Here is a 20,143-nt window from a genome sequence, read left to right on the forward strand (position 1 = left end):
ACACACACAAAAAAAAAGTTAGCTAAGGAAAATAAAAGGAGAGAGCTGAAATCCCTGGAAAACAGAATCTCACCAGCTTTCTCTTGGCTAATGGGGTGCCCTCAGGGGTGGGGGGTTCGACCGTGGTGGGCTCGCCGATGTCTCCGAGCCCCCCAGGGGTGTCAAAGCCTGGCAGCCGGCCTCCTTCCTTCTCCTTGCTGTCCTCCTCCTCTTCCTCACCTGCGCCCACATCCATGGCGTCTGCTGCTCCACCGGCCTCCTGCTCCACCCTGGCCCCTGGTTCGGGGGGCAGGTCCCCGTGCACCTCGTCCTGCGTTGGGTCGGGCATGCTGGCCAGGATCTCGGTCACGGTCATCTTCTTGGCGCCCTCCACCAGGCCGCCACCGAACAGCGTGCTCCAGATGAGGAGGAAGAAGCCCTTGCACACGCTGTAGATGAAGTGCAGCATGCCCATCAGGATGGTCCAGAAGAAGGTGACCAGGCCCACCACCATCTCCCGGATGGTCATCTTCCTCACGCGCCGGTACTGGCGCCGCAGGTTGCGGAAAGTGAACATGTGCATGAACTCCACCACGCTGTTCAGGAAGTCGGCAAAGGCAGAGCTGGACTCGGGCGGGCCGTCCTCTCCGTTGGCCTCGTCGCCTTCCCCTCCCTCTGCCCCTCCGTTTCCCTCCCCTCCTCCTCCTTCCTCCTCATCCTCGTCCTCCTTCTCCTCCTCCTCCACCTCAGAGATCTGCGAGGCGATGTTCATCTCAAAGATGGTGTCCTCGCAGAAGTTGACGAAGAGCTCCATCTTCTCCGACTCGCCGCCCTCGTTCACCACGTCGAAGATGAACTGCCGCTTGGACTCGCGCACCTGAGGCATCTCCCACTGCGTGCGGTTGGCTTCGCTGATCTCGAAGTAGATGCGCTCGATCCTCCTGCTGGCGCCCATGATCTCGATGCGGCCCAGGAACGGGCGGAAGTAGTTCAGCACGCTCTCGGCCTGCTCCAGGAAGTTCTGCAGCCGCGTGTCGTGGGGCACGTGCTCCGACAGGTTGGTGAGCAGCACGGCGATGTTGAAGCCGATGTCCTTGGCCGGCTCCTGGAAGCGGTCGGCGAACTCTTCAAAGTTGATCATCTCGTTCTCATCTGCCTCGGAGCAGGAGAGAAGGAACTGTATCTCGGACGTAGAGTACTGCTTCTGGCTGTCCATGGCCTTCTGGAAGTCCTTCTTGGAGATGAGCCCGCGCGGGTCGGTCACGTAGTCCATGAAGGCGTCAGAGGCCACAATGTCCTTCAGTTTGAGGAACATGTCGAAGAACTTAAGTATCATCTCCACGTTGCTGGACGACTCCACCAGCATGTCCACCATCTGACGGGCAATGGTGCCATTCACAACATTACCTGACCCACGTAGATGAAGAAAAAAAAAATTAGTAAGCAGACAGAACACGCTCCTTTTCAAGACCCTAACCCTCTCTGGAGGCCACAAGTATTTGGCTTTCCTGCTGAACATTCTCTCCGGCCACCAACTGTCCGGGTGAACATTCAGCACTTACAACATCCCGGAATTGCTCTGCCTCTGGTTGAGACACTCAAGGTCAGTGTTATCTGATAAAATCAGGACATCATATTTTCAGAACATAAATGTGTAGAGCAGAGGCAGAGGGACCACGGCATGTTGTGCACAATACAAAAACAATACCAGTATTTGCATACTGAACATGAGGGGGAAAAGGGGAGAATATTCAGAGAGAGGCACAGAGAGAGGTCTGATCTCTTACCCTCTAGCAGAGACAGCAACATGACCACCATGTCCTTCTGAAGGTCCAGAAGCTCCTTCAGTAGGCCAATCTGACTGGAATCCTGACACACAAGCAGGGTACAAACAGGCACACAAAACAACATAAAAACATGTTACCACAGCAGCCAGTCTTTACTGCAATGCCTTGCACAGAAATCTACACTCCCATGTCATTCATAAGGCCAGTAGCTCTTTTCTGTCTCTCAAAGGTAGTGAAGAATCATTTGAGTAGCAAATGGACATTTTGCATCTGGAATCAGATTTGATGTTTTTAGACCTTTTAAGGTATCAGATAAAAATGTACACAAATTGGTTGATATTTGTTGATGGCATCTATAGTAACCATGATCAGGATATGCATCAAAGAGAATTCAACACACAGATTAGAAAGTAAAAAGCAAAGACACAGACCATTTGTTCAACAGATTAATGCAGATAAAGTTGTTGATATATTACAATTTGGTATTTTAAAGGACAAATCTGGACTGGAACAAAGAGTCTGTTCCTGCCTTAGCCATGAACAGTGTGAAGGCATGGGGAAAAAAAACTCTCCCATTCTCAAGACTTCCCAAGGAAAATATAGCCTGCAAACATTAACGTCACTCAGCTAGACGTGTCTGTCATCATGACATCCCAAACTCAGACAGAAATTTACAAGAGGTTTGCACAATGATCCTCCCAGCCCTAGTTGGTAACAGCTCATATTTAGGAGCCTGTGGTTTATGGTAAACCCTGGAATGGCTCATCCACTGGAACTGTGGGAGCCACCGCATGAGTGTGTGTGTGTGTTTGCGTGTGTGTGTGCGTTTGTGTATGCCTGCGTGTGTGTGCGCGAGATAGGGAGCCTTAGGGAGCGGTCACGTCAGGAACAAGCAGGAGAGGACGGAGCCGGCTCATTGGTCCCTTACCTCCGAGTTTGTTCTACTCCAGAAATGATCCTGGGTTTGCATTTGAATGAGAGATACGCATTGCGAGCATTAGAGACCACAGCAGTGGCTGCAGCCAGAAACACACAGGCGGGGGAGAGGAGAGGCACACACACACCCAAACGTACACACATAGACAATCACACACACACACACACACACACACACGCCTGGTACACATCGTTTAATGGGCAAAACAGTGGCTCGCTTCCTCAGCTCTGCAACCAATCAGATGGCTGACCAAGGCAGCGACAGCACACCATTGGCGCTCATGGCACAGGGCTGTGGAAGCGACGCCCTAGAACAGGCAAGCAACAGCTGCCAATACAAGCACAGCGACACGCCTGCAGCCCTGGCCACGCCCAGCTGTCACAACGCAGCAACGCAGAATGAAGGCAGTCCACCTCCAAAACCATTTAAAGAGCTTTCAGGAGACTGTGGACGTGCGTTCAGTCTGACCTGTGCCTGTTCGTGGGGAGATGAGCAAGTCAAATGGAAAATGTAAAAAAATGTACACTCCAGTGCAGCAGCTGAAGAATGCTTATTCTGCAGTCACCTTTTCCTGGTTCCTGAAACCTGTCCAAATTAATCTTTCTTGCATCCCATAATGCAACTGTGATCACCTCATCCATGTGCTCAACTCCATTTCATGTCATTTTCTGAAAATCCATTGTGGTGTAATAGCAATGTAAATAATTTCTTAGAATGACTTATTTCGTGGTGATCCATCTTGAGAACAAAAAATGTACAGATATCTATGTTAAAGAAAGCAAATGCAAGGAAAAGCAGTCACACTCCAGAAGACTGTGCAGGAAGCGAGCCTAAAGAGAATGGAGTGTCAGAAAGAGAGGATGAGGAAGAGAAAGAGGAAGAATGCATAGGGGCAGCAAAAGACTACGCGTGAGATGGCACATAAAGAGGTACACGGGGTCTTACTCCATTTCGAGGTCCTTCTCGAGGATGCATCTGGCAGGGTCACACACCAAAATAAAAATGTTATCCACCAACAACATTTTTAAATCATTTTTGTATTTTCAACAATCTCTCCCTCTTTCCCCGAGTTTACACGCAAGCTGAATGAATTATGCTTCTTTTGAACTGTGTTCTCAAGGTTATTGGACGGCTCTGTTTTGAGCTGCTGAGCATAAGAATGTATTGGGGCATGGCACCTTTCTAGTCTGACAGTTCAAACACTGGTTAAAGGACAAAGGTAGAGAGAGTGAAAAGCATTTTAATTACATTTTAATTGCACGTACAGTGGACAGTTTAACAAAAATTAGTTCTCTTTTCTAATACACAGCAGCTCCATAGTAAAACCGTCACCTGAGGCTTTAATTATGGGATGTCTACGCAAATGGGACACACATTTAGACCCTGATACTGACAAAGAAAAACTGTTCCACACTTCAGTAAATTTGATGGAGTGGAAATAACTGTGAGCTGGCTGTCAGCTAACAGTACAGTTAAGACCATGACCACCTGACAGTGACTACGCCCTACTCAACTAACAGTACAGTCAATACTATGACAACATGACTCACTGTTCCTTCTTCAGCTTACAGTATTGTTAAGATCATGACCACATGACTGTGACTGCTCCTTACTCACATAACAGTACAGTGAAGACCATGACCACATGACTGTGACTACGCCCTACTCAATTAACAGCACAGTTAAGATCATGATGACATGGCTCACTGTTCCTTATTTAGCTTACGGCACAGTTAAAACCATGACCACATGACTGTGACTGCTCCTTACACAGCATACAGTAGTTAACACTATGATCACATGACTGTGACTGCTCCTTACTCACCTAACCGAAGAGTTAAGACCATGACCACATGACTGTGACTGCTCCTCACGCAGTGTACAGTAAGCTAAGACAATGACCACATGACTCACTGTTCCTTATTCAGCTTACAATATATTTAAGATCATGACCACATACATGACTGAGACTGCTCCTTACTCAACTAACAGTACAGTTAAGACCATGACCACATGACTGTGACTGCTCCTTACTCAGCGTACAGTAGTTAACACTATGATCACATGATTGTAACTGCTCCTTACTCAGCATAGAGTTAAGACAATAACCACATGACTGTAACTGCTCTTTACTCAACTAACAATACAGCCAAGACCATAACCACATGACTGCGACTGCTCCTTACTCAACAGCACAACTAAGACCATGACCAGATGACAGTGAAGTTTTTCTAATGAATTCACAAATTCAATCAGCCAAATTCCATTCTTACATCAAATGGGAGAGATGGTCTTTCGAAAGAAATACAAAAATGCATATTTTGTTTAAAAATAAGGGAAGTGATGTGTACCATTTGAGTGTAAACACAAAATCTCAGACAGAAAGCTGTATAGGAACATTAGAGAAAGCAGAGAGGGGCTACAGAGACAGGTGGATACAGAAAGGTAACAGTATGAAATGGGTGACCAAATAAAGCCAAACGCGGGCCCTTGGCTCCAGCGGGCAATGAGCAATTGGCGATTGCCTTGCCCAGGGTAGGGAAGGGTTCAATCTGTTTAGTTTCCGCATTTCATCACTCTGGTGACCCTCGCTAGTCAATCAGGTGCCCGGGGACTGCATGCCAAAGCCACATACAAGACGTTTTCCAACTCAACTCTATATGAGCTTGGTTATAGGCTGTGGTGTGTAAAGAAGCAGCTTTTCAGAGAAGAACCATGGATGACTGCACACTCCCGAATCGGCAGTGGAGATCATGCATGCAGTTGCCGGTTGTTAACTGGACATTCCAAATTGAGCTAAGAATTGGACATGTGCAGCCCCACGTGAGGAAAATTATTATAAAAAATAATAATAAATAAATTTTAAGAAAATCACACAAACTCAGGTTCAGGTTATATTACAAATCACAAAGGTAAATTTGAAGGTAAAATCTAAGGTAAATTCTATCAAGGAAGGTTTATTTTTTGGCAGGCTGCCCCTTTCTTCAGATAGTTTTATCCATCTTATTAAAATATTTAATAATTTCCCAATTTAACCAAATAGTTAAAAGAATCAATCAATCTATAATTAAATGGTGAATTGTTAATTGACCAATTAAGACCCCCTCCAACTGTATGAAATCCTAGTAAGATTATATTGTAGTGAATGCTATTTCCAACTTTAAAGAAGCAGACTGTAAGAGAGAGAAACCACTCAGAAGGATAGAATGGCCAAGCCACTTTACACCCTAATCATATCAACTGATGTGAAAAACGGTTCACACAGACAAAATGCCATCACAATGACTTTAACACAAGTCAGCGTAATGACTGAAATATACAACTGATGCAATTTAGTGCTTTCTGAAACAGAAACATAAGCAACGCAACTTAAACGAAACACAAAGCAACTGAAAAGGGACATACTTTATATGAACACTGTCAAAAAACAATGTAGTGAATGATTTGACCATTGTTTCTCTTGCAGAAAGTTGGGAGGAGAGAGAGTGTAGAACGTGCTGCACGGTCAGGTGTGTGGTTATTGCGCAGTATAGCCAAGCTGAACTGTGAATGAACCCGCTCAGCGTGTGCGCAGGCGTGCGCGGGCGTGTGCGGCGTGTGTGTGCGGAGAACGGAGCAAGGCGAGCAGCGCGGGTCTGGGGCTCGTACCTGCGCCAGCTTCATCATCATGTGAGCGAAGACGTGGAGGAAGCCCACGACCGCGTCCCACAGCCTGCTGTGGGCCAGGGACTGCTGGTTACCTGTACACGGACCCTGAGAGAGAGAGGGGGAGAGAGAGAGACAGAGAGGTAGGAGGAGTGGAAGGGGGGGGGAGGAAGAGTGAAGGGAGAGAGAGAGAGAGAGAGAGAAGGGGGAAAAAGGGGCAGGGAGTATAAAACGACATATTATACCCAATACTATAAATATAGTTACTTTGACACTTCTTTACTCTGTGTCTGTATTAACAGACTCAGCAGTGACACACGCACTACAGAGTATCTGCTTCACCTGGATGTACTCTGTCAGGCTGTTGAAGATCTGCTTGGCCACCGTCATAGCTTTAGAGAAGTTCCTCTTGCCCGGCTCATCGATGATGTCCTTCCCAGAATAATACCAGTAGAAGTCACTGATGGACTCCTGTGGATAGAGGGAGGTCAAGATTACTGGTCAGGATCATACTATAATTGTGCAGTACTATGAGCCTGACCATCACAGTACTATGAGCCTGACCATAACCTTACGGTACTATGAGCCTGACCATCACCTTACAGTACTATGAGCCTGACCATCACAGTACTATGAGCCTGACCATAGCCTTACAGTACTATGAGCCTGACCCTAACCTTGCAGTACTATGAGCCTGACCCTAGCCTTACAGTACTATGAGCCTGACCCTAGCCTTACTGGACAATGAGGCTGGCGCACTGATGTGAGGTAAGTCAGATTTAAGGCTGTACTTTGTTAATAAGCCAGCAGTCAGGTACTACTTTTATTGAACTGTAATCTTGTACTAGTGGGGCTCAATCGGGCAATTCAAGCTAACTCAACTGCTGACCTGTAACATAATGCTAAAACTAGTGAGAACCAATCAGTCTGCAGGCAAACCAATCTCACAAAATATAACTTCCCTTTCCAAAAATGTACAGAGATTGAGGATCTGGGGAGGTGGAGGAGGAGGGACAGGCTGTGTGTGATAGGCAGCAGCAGGTGGACCTACCTGTAGCCGCAGCAGGTAGTCCACAGTACAGATGATTATGTTGATGGTGGTGGTGCTGCCCGTCTGAGTGCGTAGATAGTTCTGGAAATCTGCAGAGAGCAGACAGAGAGATCTATTAGTGCTCCAGAACAGAATACACAGACAGATCCACTCTAATACTCCAGAACAGAACACACAGAGATCCACTCTAACACTCCAGAACAGAACACACAGAGATCCACAGTAACACTCCAGAACAGAACACACAGAGATCCACTCTAACACTCCAGAACAGAACACACAGAGATCCACTGTAACACTCCAGAACAGAACACACAGAGATCCACTGTAACACTCCAGAACAGAACACAGAGAGATCCACAGTAACACTCCAGAACAGAATACACAGACAGATCCACTCTAATCGTCCAGAACAGAACACAGAGAGATCCACTGTAACACTCCAGAACAGAACACACAGAGATCCACTGTAACACTCCAGAACAGAACACATAGAGATCCACTGTAACACTCCAGAACAGAACACAGAGATCCACTGTAACACTCCAGAACAGGACACACAGAGATCCACTGTAACACTCCAGAACAGAACACACAGAGATCCACTGTAACACTCCAGAACAGAACACATAGAGATCCAATGTGTAAGACTCCAGAACAGAACACAGAGATCTGTAAGTTAATTTGAACAGATCATGCAGGGTATTCTCAGAGTTGATTTGACACTCACCGTTGTTGTGACCCTCACAGAGCAACTGCAGGAAGCGGAAGAGGTCACAGGTGAACTCATCGTCGGCCATGACCTTCTCATCTAAGTGGGGAGACAGCAGGAGAGCATGTGAGGGGGGAGGACAGGGAGAGAGAGAGAGAGACAGAGCAAGAGAGAAATAGTGAGAAACAGAAAGAGAGAAACTGTTCATAATGTGACGAAGGGAAAGAGAGACAAGGAACAAACACAAAATGTTTTTAAAATATAATATTAAGGAGAATTATGGGAACTGCAGGCGTTTTAGCCAAGGAAGGGCCCAGATGCTCAGAGCCCCAGTGAGCATGAAGTGGAACATACATGTGAACGTGCACCTGCACACACGTGTGCGTGTTGGTGTAAATAAATTAGCTTCCCTCTCCCCCCTTGTTATTATGTTAGTAGAAATGGAAAAGAATTCTCTAGAACATGTCTGTCTGTCTGTAAGCAGACTGGCAAACAGCGGAGTACAGTAGGATGGTGGGGAGCTTTGGTTTTACTCCGAGGGCCCCCTCCCCCACCTCTCACATTGTGGTCTGGCTGGCAGTCACACAAAAAACAAGTTTGCACAGAGCGACACACAAGCTACCACACAAGAGCACAGTTAAGCAACAGAGATAGCCACTCAAACGTACAGACTCGCACGAAAATGTAACAGACAAATTCACATTTACACAGAGACACACACACACACACACACAAACTACAGACACAGCGGCCTATACTACACTGAATGACTCACAGTAACAGAAACATAAAGGACAGATACACAGATACAATTACAGTTAAAAAGGAGGGCTGGGAATCCTCCCTCGACAACACACACACAAACGCAAACACACACACACACACACAACAGCACACATGGGCACACAGTCATGCAGGACAGATCTACTGCACTCCACAAACTCCAGAAAGTGAGGAAGACGGGGGACGGGGTACAGGAAGTTTGGTTTAAGCCAGAGAAAAGCAGGAACAGGGCACATTTTTGGACATGTGTGTGAGGCCTGGGACAGCAGGGTGGAGGGAGGGGGGGGTTTGGGGTTTGGGATTTGGGGAGTAGGGAGGGGGAAATAAGTTTGTCATAATCCCAGAATTAGATCTCTTCAAGCTTGCCGATTACTCTACCCTTGATCAGACAGAAAATGTATACATGGAATAGAAGTTCTACATCAATTAATCCAGGCATGTGCTCTCAAAGTAGACAGGGTGCAATTGGCCTATTCCAAGTCTGTGACCGACTGATTCTGGATCTATTACACTGACTTATATGTGGCTATTGAGTGGACAGCTTTGGCTTAAAGAATGCATCATCTCATCATCACACATAAAACCAGCAGTGCTTCTTGTAAATGGCACTTCCTTTTTCATTACACATTACAAATTGAAGCAGTGCTTTTTTTAAGCGGGGGGGGATTAAATCTTGGGCTGGCATGGGCGCAGATTTTTGATTTAGCCCAGCACTACGACAACTGATTCTACTTTAGAAGGTCTTGACTGAAGACCTTCATTAAATAGTTGCCCATGTGCTGGGCTAAAACAAAAACTTGCACCCACATCGGCCCTTTTTGGATAAGACTGGACACCCCTGTTTTCAAGTAACAAAAATAAAACAAATCAATTTTAATGTATGCCGACACTGGTGCACTGCCGACTGACTACAACTGTCTTCATAGGTTAATCTTAACTTCAGTGTCAGTGAATCAGTTTGCAAAGTTTTGAACCGATCCAATGTTTCAGATCCAGACTATTGATAAATTGGACAGAGCACAGTGTACAAAGTGTACACATTTGACAAGTTGTGGCTGAAGGTTTGATTCAGACGGAGAAAGGCTCATATTCCAGTGAGCAGGAAGTGAACATCAGGAAGTGCAGCTGCATGGAGATGCTGATTTTCTGTGCAATCATTTTCTGATGACAGTGACATTCTCTGGTGTGCCAGGCGTCCGTTGGTCAGTCAATCTCACAGCCTGAAAACCCGAAGGCACCTCAGTGCACCTGCCTGTATAAAATCTACCTGTCAACACAATCAATGTGGCAGATCACCTACAGTACAATTAAGGTTAGTGGCAGGGTTGCTTCAAGGAGAAGTAGCTGTGGATAACACAGTATCATTGTGCCATAATATTACATCTTCAGTTTGTTAGAAGCAGTTTAGAGTTGCTCAAGTCAGAGGCAGCAAATAGGGTTAGCTTTACATATTTAACATTGCTATATGCATGACATATTTCCAGTCATATCCAGCAATTAGGTAAAATTACAGTTGCCATCACACTGTCATAACATATAGTTATTTTGTTAAACCTTTTCAAAATAACTGCTGCATACAATATGACAGTGCTATGACAATTCACAAGCGGCTATATGCTGTTATGGCTGGTTATGACAGGTTATGTCATGTTTATCACAATTTTGTATATGATTTAATGCTTATAGTTCAAGTTAAGTGTTCACCACTTTTCCTGTTTGTCCTTTACACAAGTTTACCTGTAAAGAACATATAAAGTTAACGTTTTGAAACGCATTGATTAATAATGCAGTATTTCGGTAACAAAATTTTCAAAATGTTGTAATGCAGCATAGCATTTAAAACCAATAAATGCAACGACAGTGAAAATATATACCTATCATAACACTGCATTCCAAACAAAGTCTGAGATTAATCCACAAATCTATGAAATAATTGGCATGAGTTACATATTAGATTAGCATGTTAAACATAACAATGCCAGAATAAAATTAATCACACCTACTCAGGAGCTAGAGCTCGATATACGAACCACGACTATACAAGACTGCAGTGTGAGTATTTAAATACAGCCACGCATGTGGTAAGGTCGTAGATGAAAACCTCACCATGAATTAATAAGAGCTGTGCTTTCTAAATCGTGTTAATAAAAGGACACAAGGAGCTGTTCTCTTCAGATAATACATATGAGATCAATTTCATGACTGGACCAAGCATGTGCACTGCTTAGTTCTAAAATGAATTTATCCCCCATTGGGATATTTTAAATCTCAGTAAAATCATATGGGACTACGGTAAAGCTATTTGTTTATCAGTTAAAAATGCACATGTTCTTTGAAAGTGTACCACTGGGAGATGATGTAAAAGCCAAAGCTAAAATACTTTTACTCTTTGACGCATATCATTTTTCTATTGACTAATTATTGAAGGCCAGATTCAATGAAAGCACAATGCACTTTGTCCTTGCATATTTTCACTCTACAACAACATTTGATGGACAGCATTTGAGCCAAACCCATAATAAAAACTAGCTTAAGAACCAAAGAAAACATAATACTTTCTTATATTTACTATACAGATTTTTAGGACAAAGCACTGCTTGTGGTGAGACTGAACATGCCCCTGAAACATATCTCACCTAAAGACACAGGAAGTCCTTTCCAGCCCAGGGTATATAAAGGGGCCGTTCTCCCTGATACAACGGACCTCAATGGGTCAAAGCACCAAAATTTTTCATTAAAAAAAGTCAACATCTCTCTCCAAATATAATGTTACTCACGAACATCCAGAGCTTAAAATAAATAAAAAAATGTTCTGAAGCAACCCAGTATTCCGGGGTGCAGTGTCAACATTGTTTTATCAGTTTTAACAACATGGACACCGCGCACCAGAATACTGGTTTGCTCTGGTTGAGAAACACAAGGTGTAATAGAGAACAGCTCATAGTGCCCTTTACCCTGATTAGCAGTGTGCTGAATCAAGATGTCTGTGCCACATAGAGTGTACTGACCCTTTTCCTCAACACCATCGTTGCTGATACAAATGGCTCATAAAAATCCAAATCATTGCTTCCTTTTTCAACAAAAAAAAGCATGACTGATTTATCGGACACCGGATTCATCCCAATCACACCAATTGGCCCACTTGGGCAGAAAGAACTTTAGGGAATTTCCGATCAAGGCTGCAGTTCATTTCAGGCTCGTCCAAAAGGATGTTACTGACTGCGGTCAGACTTCTACAGGCCGCTAACCAGGAAAGCAAGGAGACTGTTTTCCTGTGACCGTCTCTTTCTTTCCCTTTGGTCAACCATCTGGGCTTTGGAGTTACAGTAGATCTGTTATCAGACACTCAAGGGGCATGAAAACAAAACAACTTTTCAATCACTTTGATTATTTTTTACTTTTTTGTTTTTGGCTGTAAGTAATCTGTAAAATGGAGGAGGTTCTTGGAAATAAAACAAGAACTGCCAAAATACACATAAGAGTTTTAAGATAGTGGTTTGAGGTAACATATCAAGTCAAGTCATTTAAGACAGTGATGGCTAGCAAAGACCAGTACTAGTAAGTACAAGACTCCACTAAGTGACCGAAAAGTGTTTCTTCCATATATATCTCCTTGAGTGTGAAATGAAATGCAGGTTGAACTCCACGCATGAAAAAAGATAGGGAAGGACTAATAGAAAGGGACAGAGACAGGTAATGAAGAAGAAGAGAGAAAGAGATATCTTTATTTACCACGTTCTAGCTTCATGTCTGAGAACCGTGAAGGGAGGATGACGGTAAAGGAGGTGAAGGAATAAGGGGTGGGGGGATGGGATGGGATGATATTGGTGGAGGGGGAGAGAGAGAGAGTGGGCAGTGAGTTAAAAACATAAGCAGTCCAGGCTTTGGCAGGGAGGGGTGAGATTAACAATCATTCACCAGCAGTTCTACTCTGCAATTACTAATCTCCCTGATGTGTTTATTGACATTTTACAGACGTATTAATGAAGGCCCATACATATCCATTTCCTGCCATGTATGGCATTTCATTATAGAAAAAAATGTAAAATGTACCACAATTATATAATACTAAAATATAGTGACCACAGAAACACTAAAGTCATAAAAAGCTGCAGTTGGTAACTTTTAATATTTTTAGTTTTATTTTTAGAAAAATATAGGGAAACGGTCATGCATGATTGATAGCAGTCACAGAAACAGCCACTGTGAGAGAGATCCAGCACCATACACTTCATACCCTCAAATTCTGTGTTTGAATCCCTGGTTTTTGAAAAACAAGAACAACAGATTCAGGAAGAGATTCGGTTGTCTCACCTGGACCGTTGGAGCTGGCATTTTTAGTGGAGCGTTAGCTATGCCAGTCTGATCCTGTAATGCTGCTTATGAGTCAGCTACAGCTGGAAATGTTGATGCAGGTTCACGCAGGGGGGATAGGGGTGTGTCACATGGCCAATGGGTGTTTTGATTTAAGACGTTTTCACAATATTTTGACCGTTGATAAAGTTACGAACTGCAGCTTTTAGTTTTAATCTAAATCTATACATATTAAGTGTCAATTGGTTGCTATATGATCTTGTTACCCCATCACTGGAGACTGTGGTGAGTTTTTCATTTAAAGTATTTTCACACCTGAACATGAATTATATACAGACACAAATATGTTTGTATACTCTGTGCACAGGCAAGTCCCAGTTAGCATGAGTAATCTTGTGTGTCATCTGGTCGTAAAAACAGCGCACACTGAACTCTGGGGAACCTGCACATGATGCTCCTACTCCTGGGTCCTTCCACCAGGCCTAGCTCTGTTCCTGCTGTTAGATCCCATTAATAAATCAAACGGGTAGCAAATTGGGGTTCTGGTGACAGTGAGATTTGGTAAATCCATGCCAACGTGTGAAACTTTACAAGACATTAAGGGAAGGTCATTGTACTCACTGAAATTTGACCATTATACCTGCAGATTTGATACTTCTACACCACAGACAGGAAGATGACATATGAACAGGAAATTGAGTATCATGCTCGTATATACAGCTATAAATGAAAACACAAAGTTTAAACAGAGATGCATTACTGCTCCAACAGATAAACAACAGGAGGGCAAACACACATTTACCTGTTCTAAACTTAAAACCATACTCAACAAGAATATTGTCCACAAACTATAAATACGTTTTTTGCTAGGTGTGTTGTGTTGCAAAGGTGTCTGAATGGATGTGGTGAATATAAAATATTCCAGATTAATGTGCCCTCAGACAATCCTAATATCACAAGGTACTATGCAAATTTAAATCAGATCCCAATATGTGGGACTGCAGTTTGTGGGGAGTTCCAGCGTGAATAGGTGGCTAGAGTGTGGGGGTGATCCAGCATGTGTGCGGGACTGCAGTGTGTATGGGTTGCCAGTGTGTGGGACTGCAGTGAGTATTGGTGTGTGATTGTGTGGGGTTTCAGTGTGTACGGATTGCCAGTGTGTGGGACTGCAGTGTGTACGAGTTGCCTGTGTGTGGGACTGCAGTGTGTACAAGTTGCCTGTGTGTGGGATTGCAGCTTGAGTGTCCTCAAGTGTGAAGTTGCCAGAGTGTGATGTTGCAGATTCCTTGGAGATGCCCTACACTCTGTGGAAGTATAGTACAATGGTTAGGGAACTGGGTCTGCAACTCAGGAAACTGTAGGCTGTAGGTTTGGTTCCCGGGTGTGGTTCTGCCATCGTACCCCTGGACCCAACCTGAACTGTGTAAGTATCTCCGGATAAGAGCATCACTCAGATGCCTAAATGAAAATGTAAGATAAGCGCAGTGTGCGGGTGAACTCACTGGTTCCCTCCTCTGACACCATTCCCAGCCCCTCGGCCTTATTCTGCCTCTCAAAGGCATTCAAGTCCAGCACACTGCAGAGAGAGAGAGAGAGAGAGAGAGATAGAGAATCATTACCCACACTGACGCAGACCCTCAGTCTCACAACCGCACACACACACACACACACACACACACAAACACACACGTGTGTAAGAGAGAAGAGAGGCAGACCTGCAGGTCTGCATCAGGGCCTGTGCGCTCAGGAAGAATCCCACGTCCTTCTTGTCCTTCAGATAGTCCAGCATTCTCTGCAGGGAGAGGAGAGGAGAGGAGAGGAAATGCAGCCCATCAGCGCATCTGACGCGTCAGCGCAGCGCGGGCTCCCTGCACACACCGCCGGCCCCGTACCTGCTGCACGTCGCAGTTCCCGCCGTTCAGGATGGAGATGCCCAGCTTGAGGGTGGAGGACACCATGGCACCAGGCTCACCTGAGACAGGTGCAGGGAGCAGTGGGCGTGACCGTGAGGACAGTGTGAACAGAGCAGCCCGACAGAGCAGGGGCACGGTTTCCTGTGATGTTACATGCACTAGCAGTACTTTGAGCAACGTAAGGCCACAGGCAGTATTTTTGGTGAAGAGATGCATTGTGTAATGGTCTGTGCTGGCAGTGTTACTTGTAGCGTAATGTACTGAAGGGGCCACAGGGGGGGGCGCTGTGGGTACCTTTGCAGGCACTGATCATCTGCAGCACCATCTCTGCAGCTCCACGGGCGTGAAGCCTGGACTGCTGGTACAGGAGCCTCTGCTTCTCCATCTCTTTCTCCTGAGAGCCAGAGATGGGGCTGTCAGTCTCACAGCTCACACTATCCCCCATACTCACTGAACACACATGCAGTCCAGTACACGCATGCACGCACACACGCACGCACGCACGCACAAACGCACGCACACTACAGACATTCTACAGACACACTACACACACGCACACTGCACACACACTCTCCAGTCACATAAACAGAATACAGATACACTCTACAGTTACTTTCACACACACAAGCACACACACACACGCTTTTTCACTTCCTCCACCCACCTGTGCCTGTTAGTCATGGATAAGGTGAAAATAAGGTTAGATAGAATAAGGTTATTCTAGCTTGCACGTTTGCTAACAGGAACAAACAAAGGCATTAATATGGAGTTGGTCCATCCTTCGCTGCTATAACAACTTCCACTCTTCTGGGAAGGTTTTATACTAGATGTTGAAGCATTACTGGAGGGATTTGCTTCCATTCAGCCAGAGGAGCATTAGTGGGGTCATGAGACCCTGTATATGAAATTTCAGTACCAAAAAACCTACAGAAAACCTATTACTTTTCTATTTACAATAGCATGTTTTATAAAATGTGTTTTTAACCTGTTGACCAAAGAGATAATACATAAAATCACCCCACAGCCCAAAGAGCACCCCCACAATGCATGCTAAAATGGTACCCACCACCCCAAAGCACCCCCACCGTACCACCCCACCCTCCCAGTAAGCCTAGCCACTGGAGATCTCACAGACATTACTGACAGAGAACCTCCAAGAAAAAATGACTCGTGTGACCCGTGCTAAATGTGTGTGCGCGTGCGTGCGTGTATATGTGTGTGTGCTTGTCTATATTGGGGTGTTTGAGAGCAGGACGATGTGTAGAAGACTGGGCAGGCTTTTCCTGTAGTCATCAGTGAGAGCGGAGAAGGGCGATTAATAAAGTGCAGATTAGGACAGTGAGAGCGGGTAGTGGGGACACTGAGGTCCTCAGTGAGGGGGGTTCGACAGGCACACACACAAAGGGAAACGCACACCAACCAGGGGGTGAGTGAGTGAGTACAAGAGGCCAGAGCATCCAAGGGGACTTATGCAATCAGAGAGGCCAATTTCTGTGTGAGTGTGTGCATGTGTATGTGTGCGTGTGTGTGCGTGTGTATGTGTGCGTGTTTGTGTATGTATGTCTGTGTGTGTGTGTGCGTTTCTGTGCCAGTCCATTTGCATCACAGCAGTAACCTCCAACCCTGTTCTTGGGCAAACATTGATTAAAAATGAATCACTACATTGTACCTGCAAACACTAAAGACTTTCTGGATTGTGCACTGCAGTGACCTCCTGACCTATAAGTCTAAGTGAATGATGGATTATGCACATCCCACAAGTCTGCCTGTCCCAGAACATTCATGTCAATTTACAGGTATTGCGATTGGTAGGCCAGAGCTGTGATTGGTTGGGTGGTGTTTGTGGCGTCTCTCTGCACTTGCTCAGGTCATGCAGTGTGTTAACACGGATCAGAACCAAGGCCAGAAACACCGTGGTGGGGTACACATCAGAGGAATGAAGAGGAACAGTGAGGGAGCAGGCGGGAGGGGTTATAGAAGAGCAGTAGAACAGGGGGGTGCAGTGCTGGGTGTAGATCAGGGATGGGGGGGTATAGGATGGGGGGGTGTAGGATAGGGGAGAGGGGTGGAGGATAGGGGAGAGGGGCTGTAGGATAGGGGAAGGGCGGTGCAGTGGCGGGCGTGGTCACGCAGTGCGTCGAAAGCAGCAGCTCCGGTGTGTCCCCTGTCCCCTGCCCCAGGCCCCCCCATACCATCTCTGTCTGTCGCACCTCAAAGGGCATCTCATCCTCGCCCCCCTCCTCTCCCCCTTCGTCTTCCTCACCAATGTGGCAGCTCTGACACGGACAGACAGACAGTGACATCAGCGACAGACCAAAAACCCTCCACTGATAACGCATTATGAAATGATGAAAAATTCAGTCAAATAAAAATTTTATTAAAATAAAAATTTAAAACTCACCTTTGCCATGATATCGGCATATGCCATGTATAAATAATCTTCGTCAAGTTTACTGCAAGACAGAGAAGAGACACGAGATGAGGCTGAGTATGAACATGGAAAGAAAGATCAAGTGAGAGACATGTTTCATAGCCAATACTGAACGACTTACACCATTTGAAACAGTGAACACAAAGGCCAAAACACAAGAGCATGTTTTGTCCACGTGGGTTTCCTCCAGGTACTCTGGTTTCCTCCCACAGTCCAAACACATGCAGATATCTAACTGGAGACTCTAAATTGCCCATAGGTACGAGTGAATGTGTGTGTGCCATGCAACAACAACATAGATCTAATCTCATGGAACAAAATGAGCTTTTGGAAAGCTGGCTATTTTGCGTGAAAAGGGTATTGTGCTTGAGCACTCAAATCATTCCTGGGGGGTGATGGGGGGGCTCACGTCTTTTCTGTAAGAGCAGTGCGACTGAAGTGAAGGATCAGCTGGTGAAGGGGATCTGGCTTTGATTCAGTCTCTTCTTCCTCCTCTTCCTCTTCCTCCATGGTTTTCTAAAGTTTAAATGGAGGAAACCTCCTTTCAAGCAATATTTGGTACTGTGGAGTGATATGGTTAAAAATGGAAAGGAAAGAAACCACTGTGTGTGCGTGTGTGGAGTCTGTGTGTGTGTATGTTTTTTTTGTGTGTGCGTATGTGTGCGTGTGTTTGTGTGTGTGTGCATGCATGCGTGTGCATGAGCAGTGTGTGTTCATCATGGAAAATGCAGCTAGGCACACGCTGTCACACCACAGTACTCACAGACAAGTCGTCAATCATCCTGTCTTCAAATGAGTATCCCTCCGTCACTATCCAATTGCGTTTATAGCCATCCAGGAACATGTTGGATGCTCTGTGTCTGTTGGGAAGAGGGAGAGTTCAGTAATAACGTACGCTAGATACTGAGAGTTCAGGTGAGATTGAGTGTGTACATTAATACCACATTAGGTCTCTAAAAGGCAACTTAGTTCATTATGAAAGAAAAGTTTAAAAAAGAAAGGGGAGACTGTTTAGATCAAAGTAATCATTAAGAAGAGAGTTTATCTTTAAGCATGACAGAGGTAAATGTTTCAGAGTGTGTGAGTATGTGTGTGTGTGTGTGTGTGTGAAATGTTACCTGGGAATGTTGTACAAGGGTGTCATTCTGAAACAGGCCACAACTGCCCTGCGGCGCTGTTTCGACAAGAGCTTGTGCCACACCATCTTCTTAGACTTGAAGGGGTGCTCCGTCTGAGAGGGAAAAAAGAAATACAGAGGGAGATGGAGAGAGAGTATGGTAGAGGGCAGAGGGCGAGTAGTTCTGTACGAGCTCAGTGTAAGCATCAGTGGGAGTTCGGAGGGCACAGCAGGGCGACTCACCACCTCGATGTGATACAGCACAGCAGAGACCTCCTGGACTCTCTTCACCACCTTCTCCGGGTTCTCCGCGTCCTCCGCCTTCCCAGAGGTCTCCTTGTACAGAGCCATCTGCCAGCGCATGGAGGGGTCTTCCACCTGCCACAGCCAGAGATTAGCCAGTACACTTCACCCGGGAAAGAGAACTGCATGACAGGTACACTAGCAAAGCTAACAAACCGAGAAGGGACCACACTTAGCCTGAGAAACAGAGCAACTTTATGCCAGCACAGGTAATGTGGTGTAACCAATATAAGCGTCAACCATCAAAGGGGAGATTAAATATAGTCACAGCTGCCATTTACTGTAATTTGCCCAGAACACCTGAATACAGAATCAGGCGAACTCTGCTAACAGCTACCTGATATTAACCTAGTTAACCAGCTGCCTAGCTGATGTTCGTTTCATGTACCCTACAGCATTACAATCGCTGAGCAGACACTTATCCAGAGCTACTCTGGATGCTTCAGAAGCAAAGCCACACTCACCTTGCCCTGGAGATGCAAGTTGTTCTGCAGAAACTCTCTCACTTCCTCATCCGTGTCTTTCTGCCAGGGAAGAAACACAGAAAATAAGCCGCCCGGATTTCAGTGAAGTTCAGCAGTTAACCCAAAATTAACTCACCAAATCCTTGTTTGTGAAAGAAACAAAACACAGTAAAACACTTGACATTTATTTGTAAAAAAAAAAAAAAAAACTATCTGCCAAGTGAGTGTTATGTATTGTAATGAGTGGCCCCAGGAGTGAAGAGAAGGGAGGGAGAACGAAAATGAGGGTATTAAAGGGAGGGGTGGGCCAGTGGGACTGTACCAGGGAGTATCTGATCTTGGCCATGTTAATGAGCTCCTGGTCGGCAGGGGAGCACATGTTGAGGCCGATGGGGAGCATCTTTTTCAGGGCCGCCACGATGAGAGAGGTCTGCACCGAGTAGCGGTCCCCGCGCTTCTTCTTCTTGGAACGCTCCACGTCCGAGCCGCCAGACTGACAGGGCACAGAGGGGGCATCTCAATTCACACAGAAAAGGGGGGACGAGGTGTTCCTTACAAGTAAATGTAGATCTACCTACCAAAGCCACAGCGATAACCAAACCGGCGCAACAGAGCTAAACACTACAACGTTAGTACCAATTCAACTATGAATAATGACACTCCAACTACCTAAGCAATAAAATCTGTATTTCCAAAAAAATAAACTC

General features: G+C 45.5%; 1 protein-coding gene across 1 annotated transcript in view; it reads right to left on the reverse strand.

Annotated features, from left to right (window-relative positions):
• The window catches only part of ryr1b (ryanodine receptor 1b (skeletal)), a 94,588-nt gene that overhangs the window by 14,923 nt on the left and 59,522 nt on the right, over window positions 1-20,143 (reverse strand). Inside the window, exons 73-92 of the mRNA XM_064301124.1 lie at window positions 19,759-19,929; window positions 19,437-19,496; window positions 18,913-19,047; window positions 18,671-18,783; window positions 18,316-18,412; window positions 17,962-18,068; window positions 17,523-17,574; window positions 17,332-17,397; window positions 15,416-15,515; window positions 15,101-15,180; window positions 14,924-15,000; window positions 14,711-14,784; window positions 8,130-8,210; window positions 7,400-7,488; window positions 6,691-6,819; window positions 6,352-6,456; window positions 3,649-3,678; window positions 2,695-2,724; window positions 1,767-1,848; window positions 74-1,386 (exon numbers count right to left, since the gene is read on the reverse strand). Of these exons, the coding sequence (XP_064157194.1) occupies window positions 74-1,386; window positions 1,767-1,848; window positions 2,695-2,724; window positions 3,649-3,678; window positions 6,352-6,456; window positions 6,691-6,819; window positions 7,400-7,488; window positions 8,130-8,210; window positions 14,711-14,784; window positions 14,924-15,000; window positions 15,101-15,180; window positions 15,416-15,515; window positions 17,332-17,397; window positions 17,523-17,574; window positions 17,962-18,068; window positions 18,316-18,412; window positions 18,671-18,783; window positions 18,913-19,047; window positions 19,437-19,496; window positions 19,759-19,929 (2,991 nt within the window). The remainder of the gene's footprint in view (window positions 1-73; window positions 1,387-1,766; window positions 1,849-2,694; window positions 2,725-3,648; window positions 3,679-6,351; window positions 6,457-6,690; window positions 6,820-7,399; window positions 7,489-8,129; window positions 8,211-14,710; window positions 14,785-14,923; window positions 15,001-15,100; window positions 15,181-15,415; window positions 15,516-17,331; window positions 17,398-17,522; window positions 17,575-17,961; window positions 18,069-18,315; window positions 18,413-18,670; window positions 18,784-18,912; window positions 19,048-19,436; window positions 19,497-19,758; window positions 19,930-20,143) is intronic.

Source organism: Anguilla rostrata, chromosome 12 (assembly GCF_018555375.3).
Source record: "Anguilla rostrata isolate EN2019 chromosome 12, ASM1855537v3, whole genome shotgun sequence".
Lineage (NCBI taxonomy): Eukaryota > Metazoa > Chordata > Actinopteri > Anguilliformes > Anguillidae > Anguilla > Anguilla rostrata.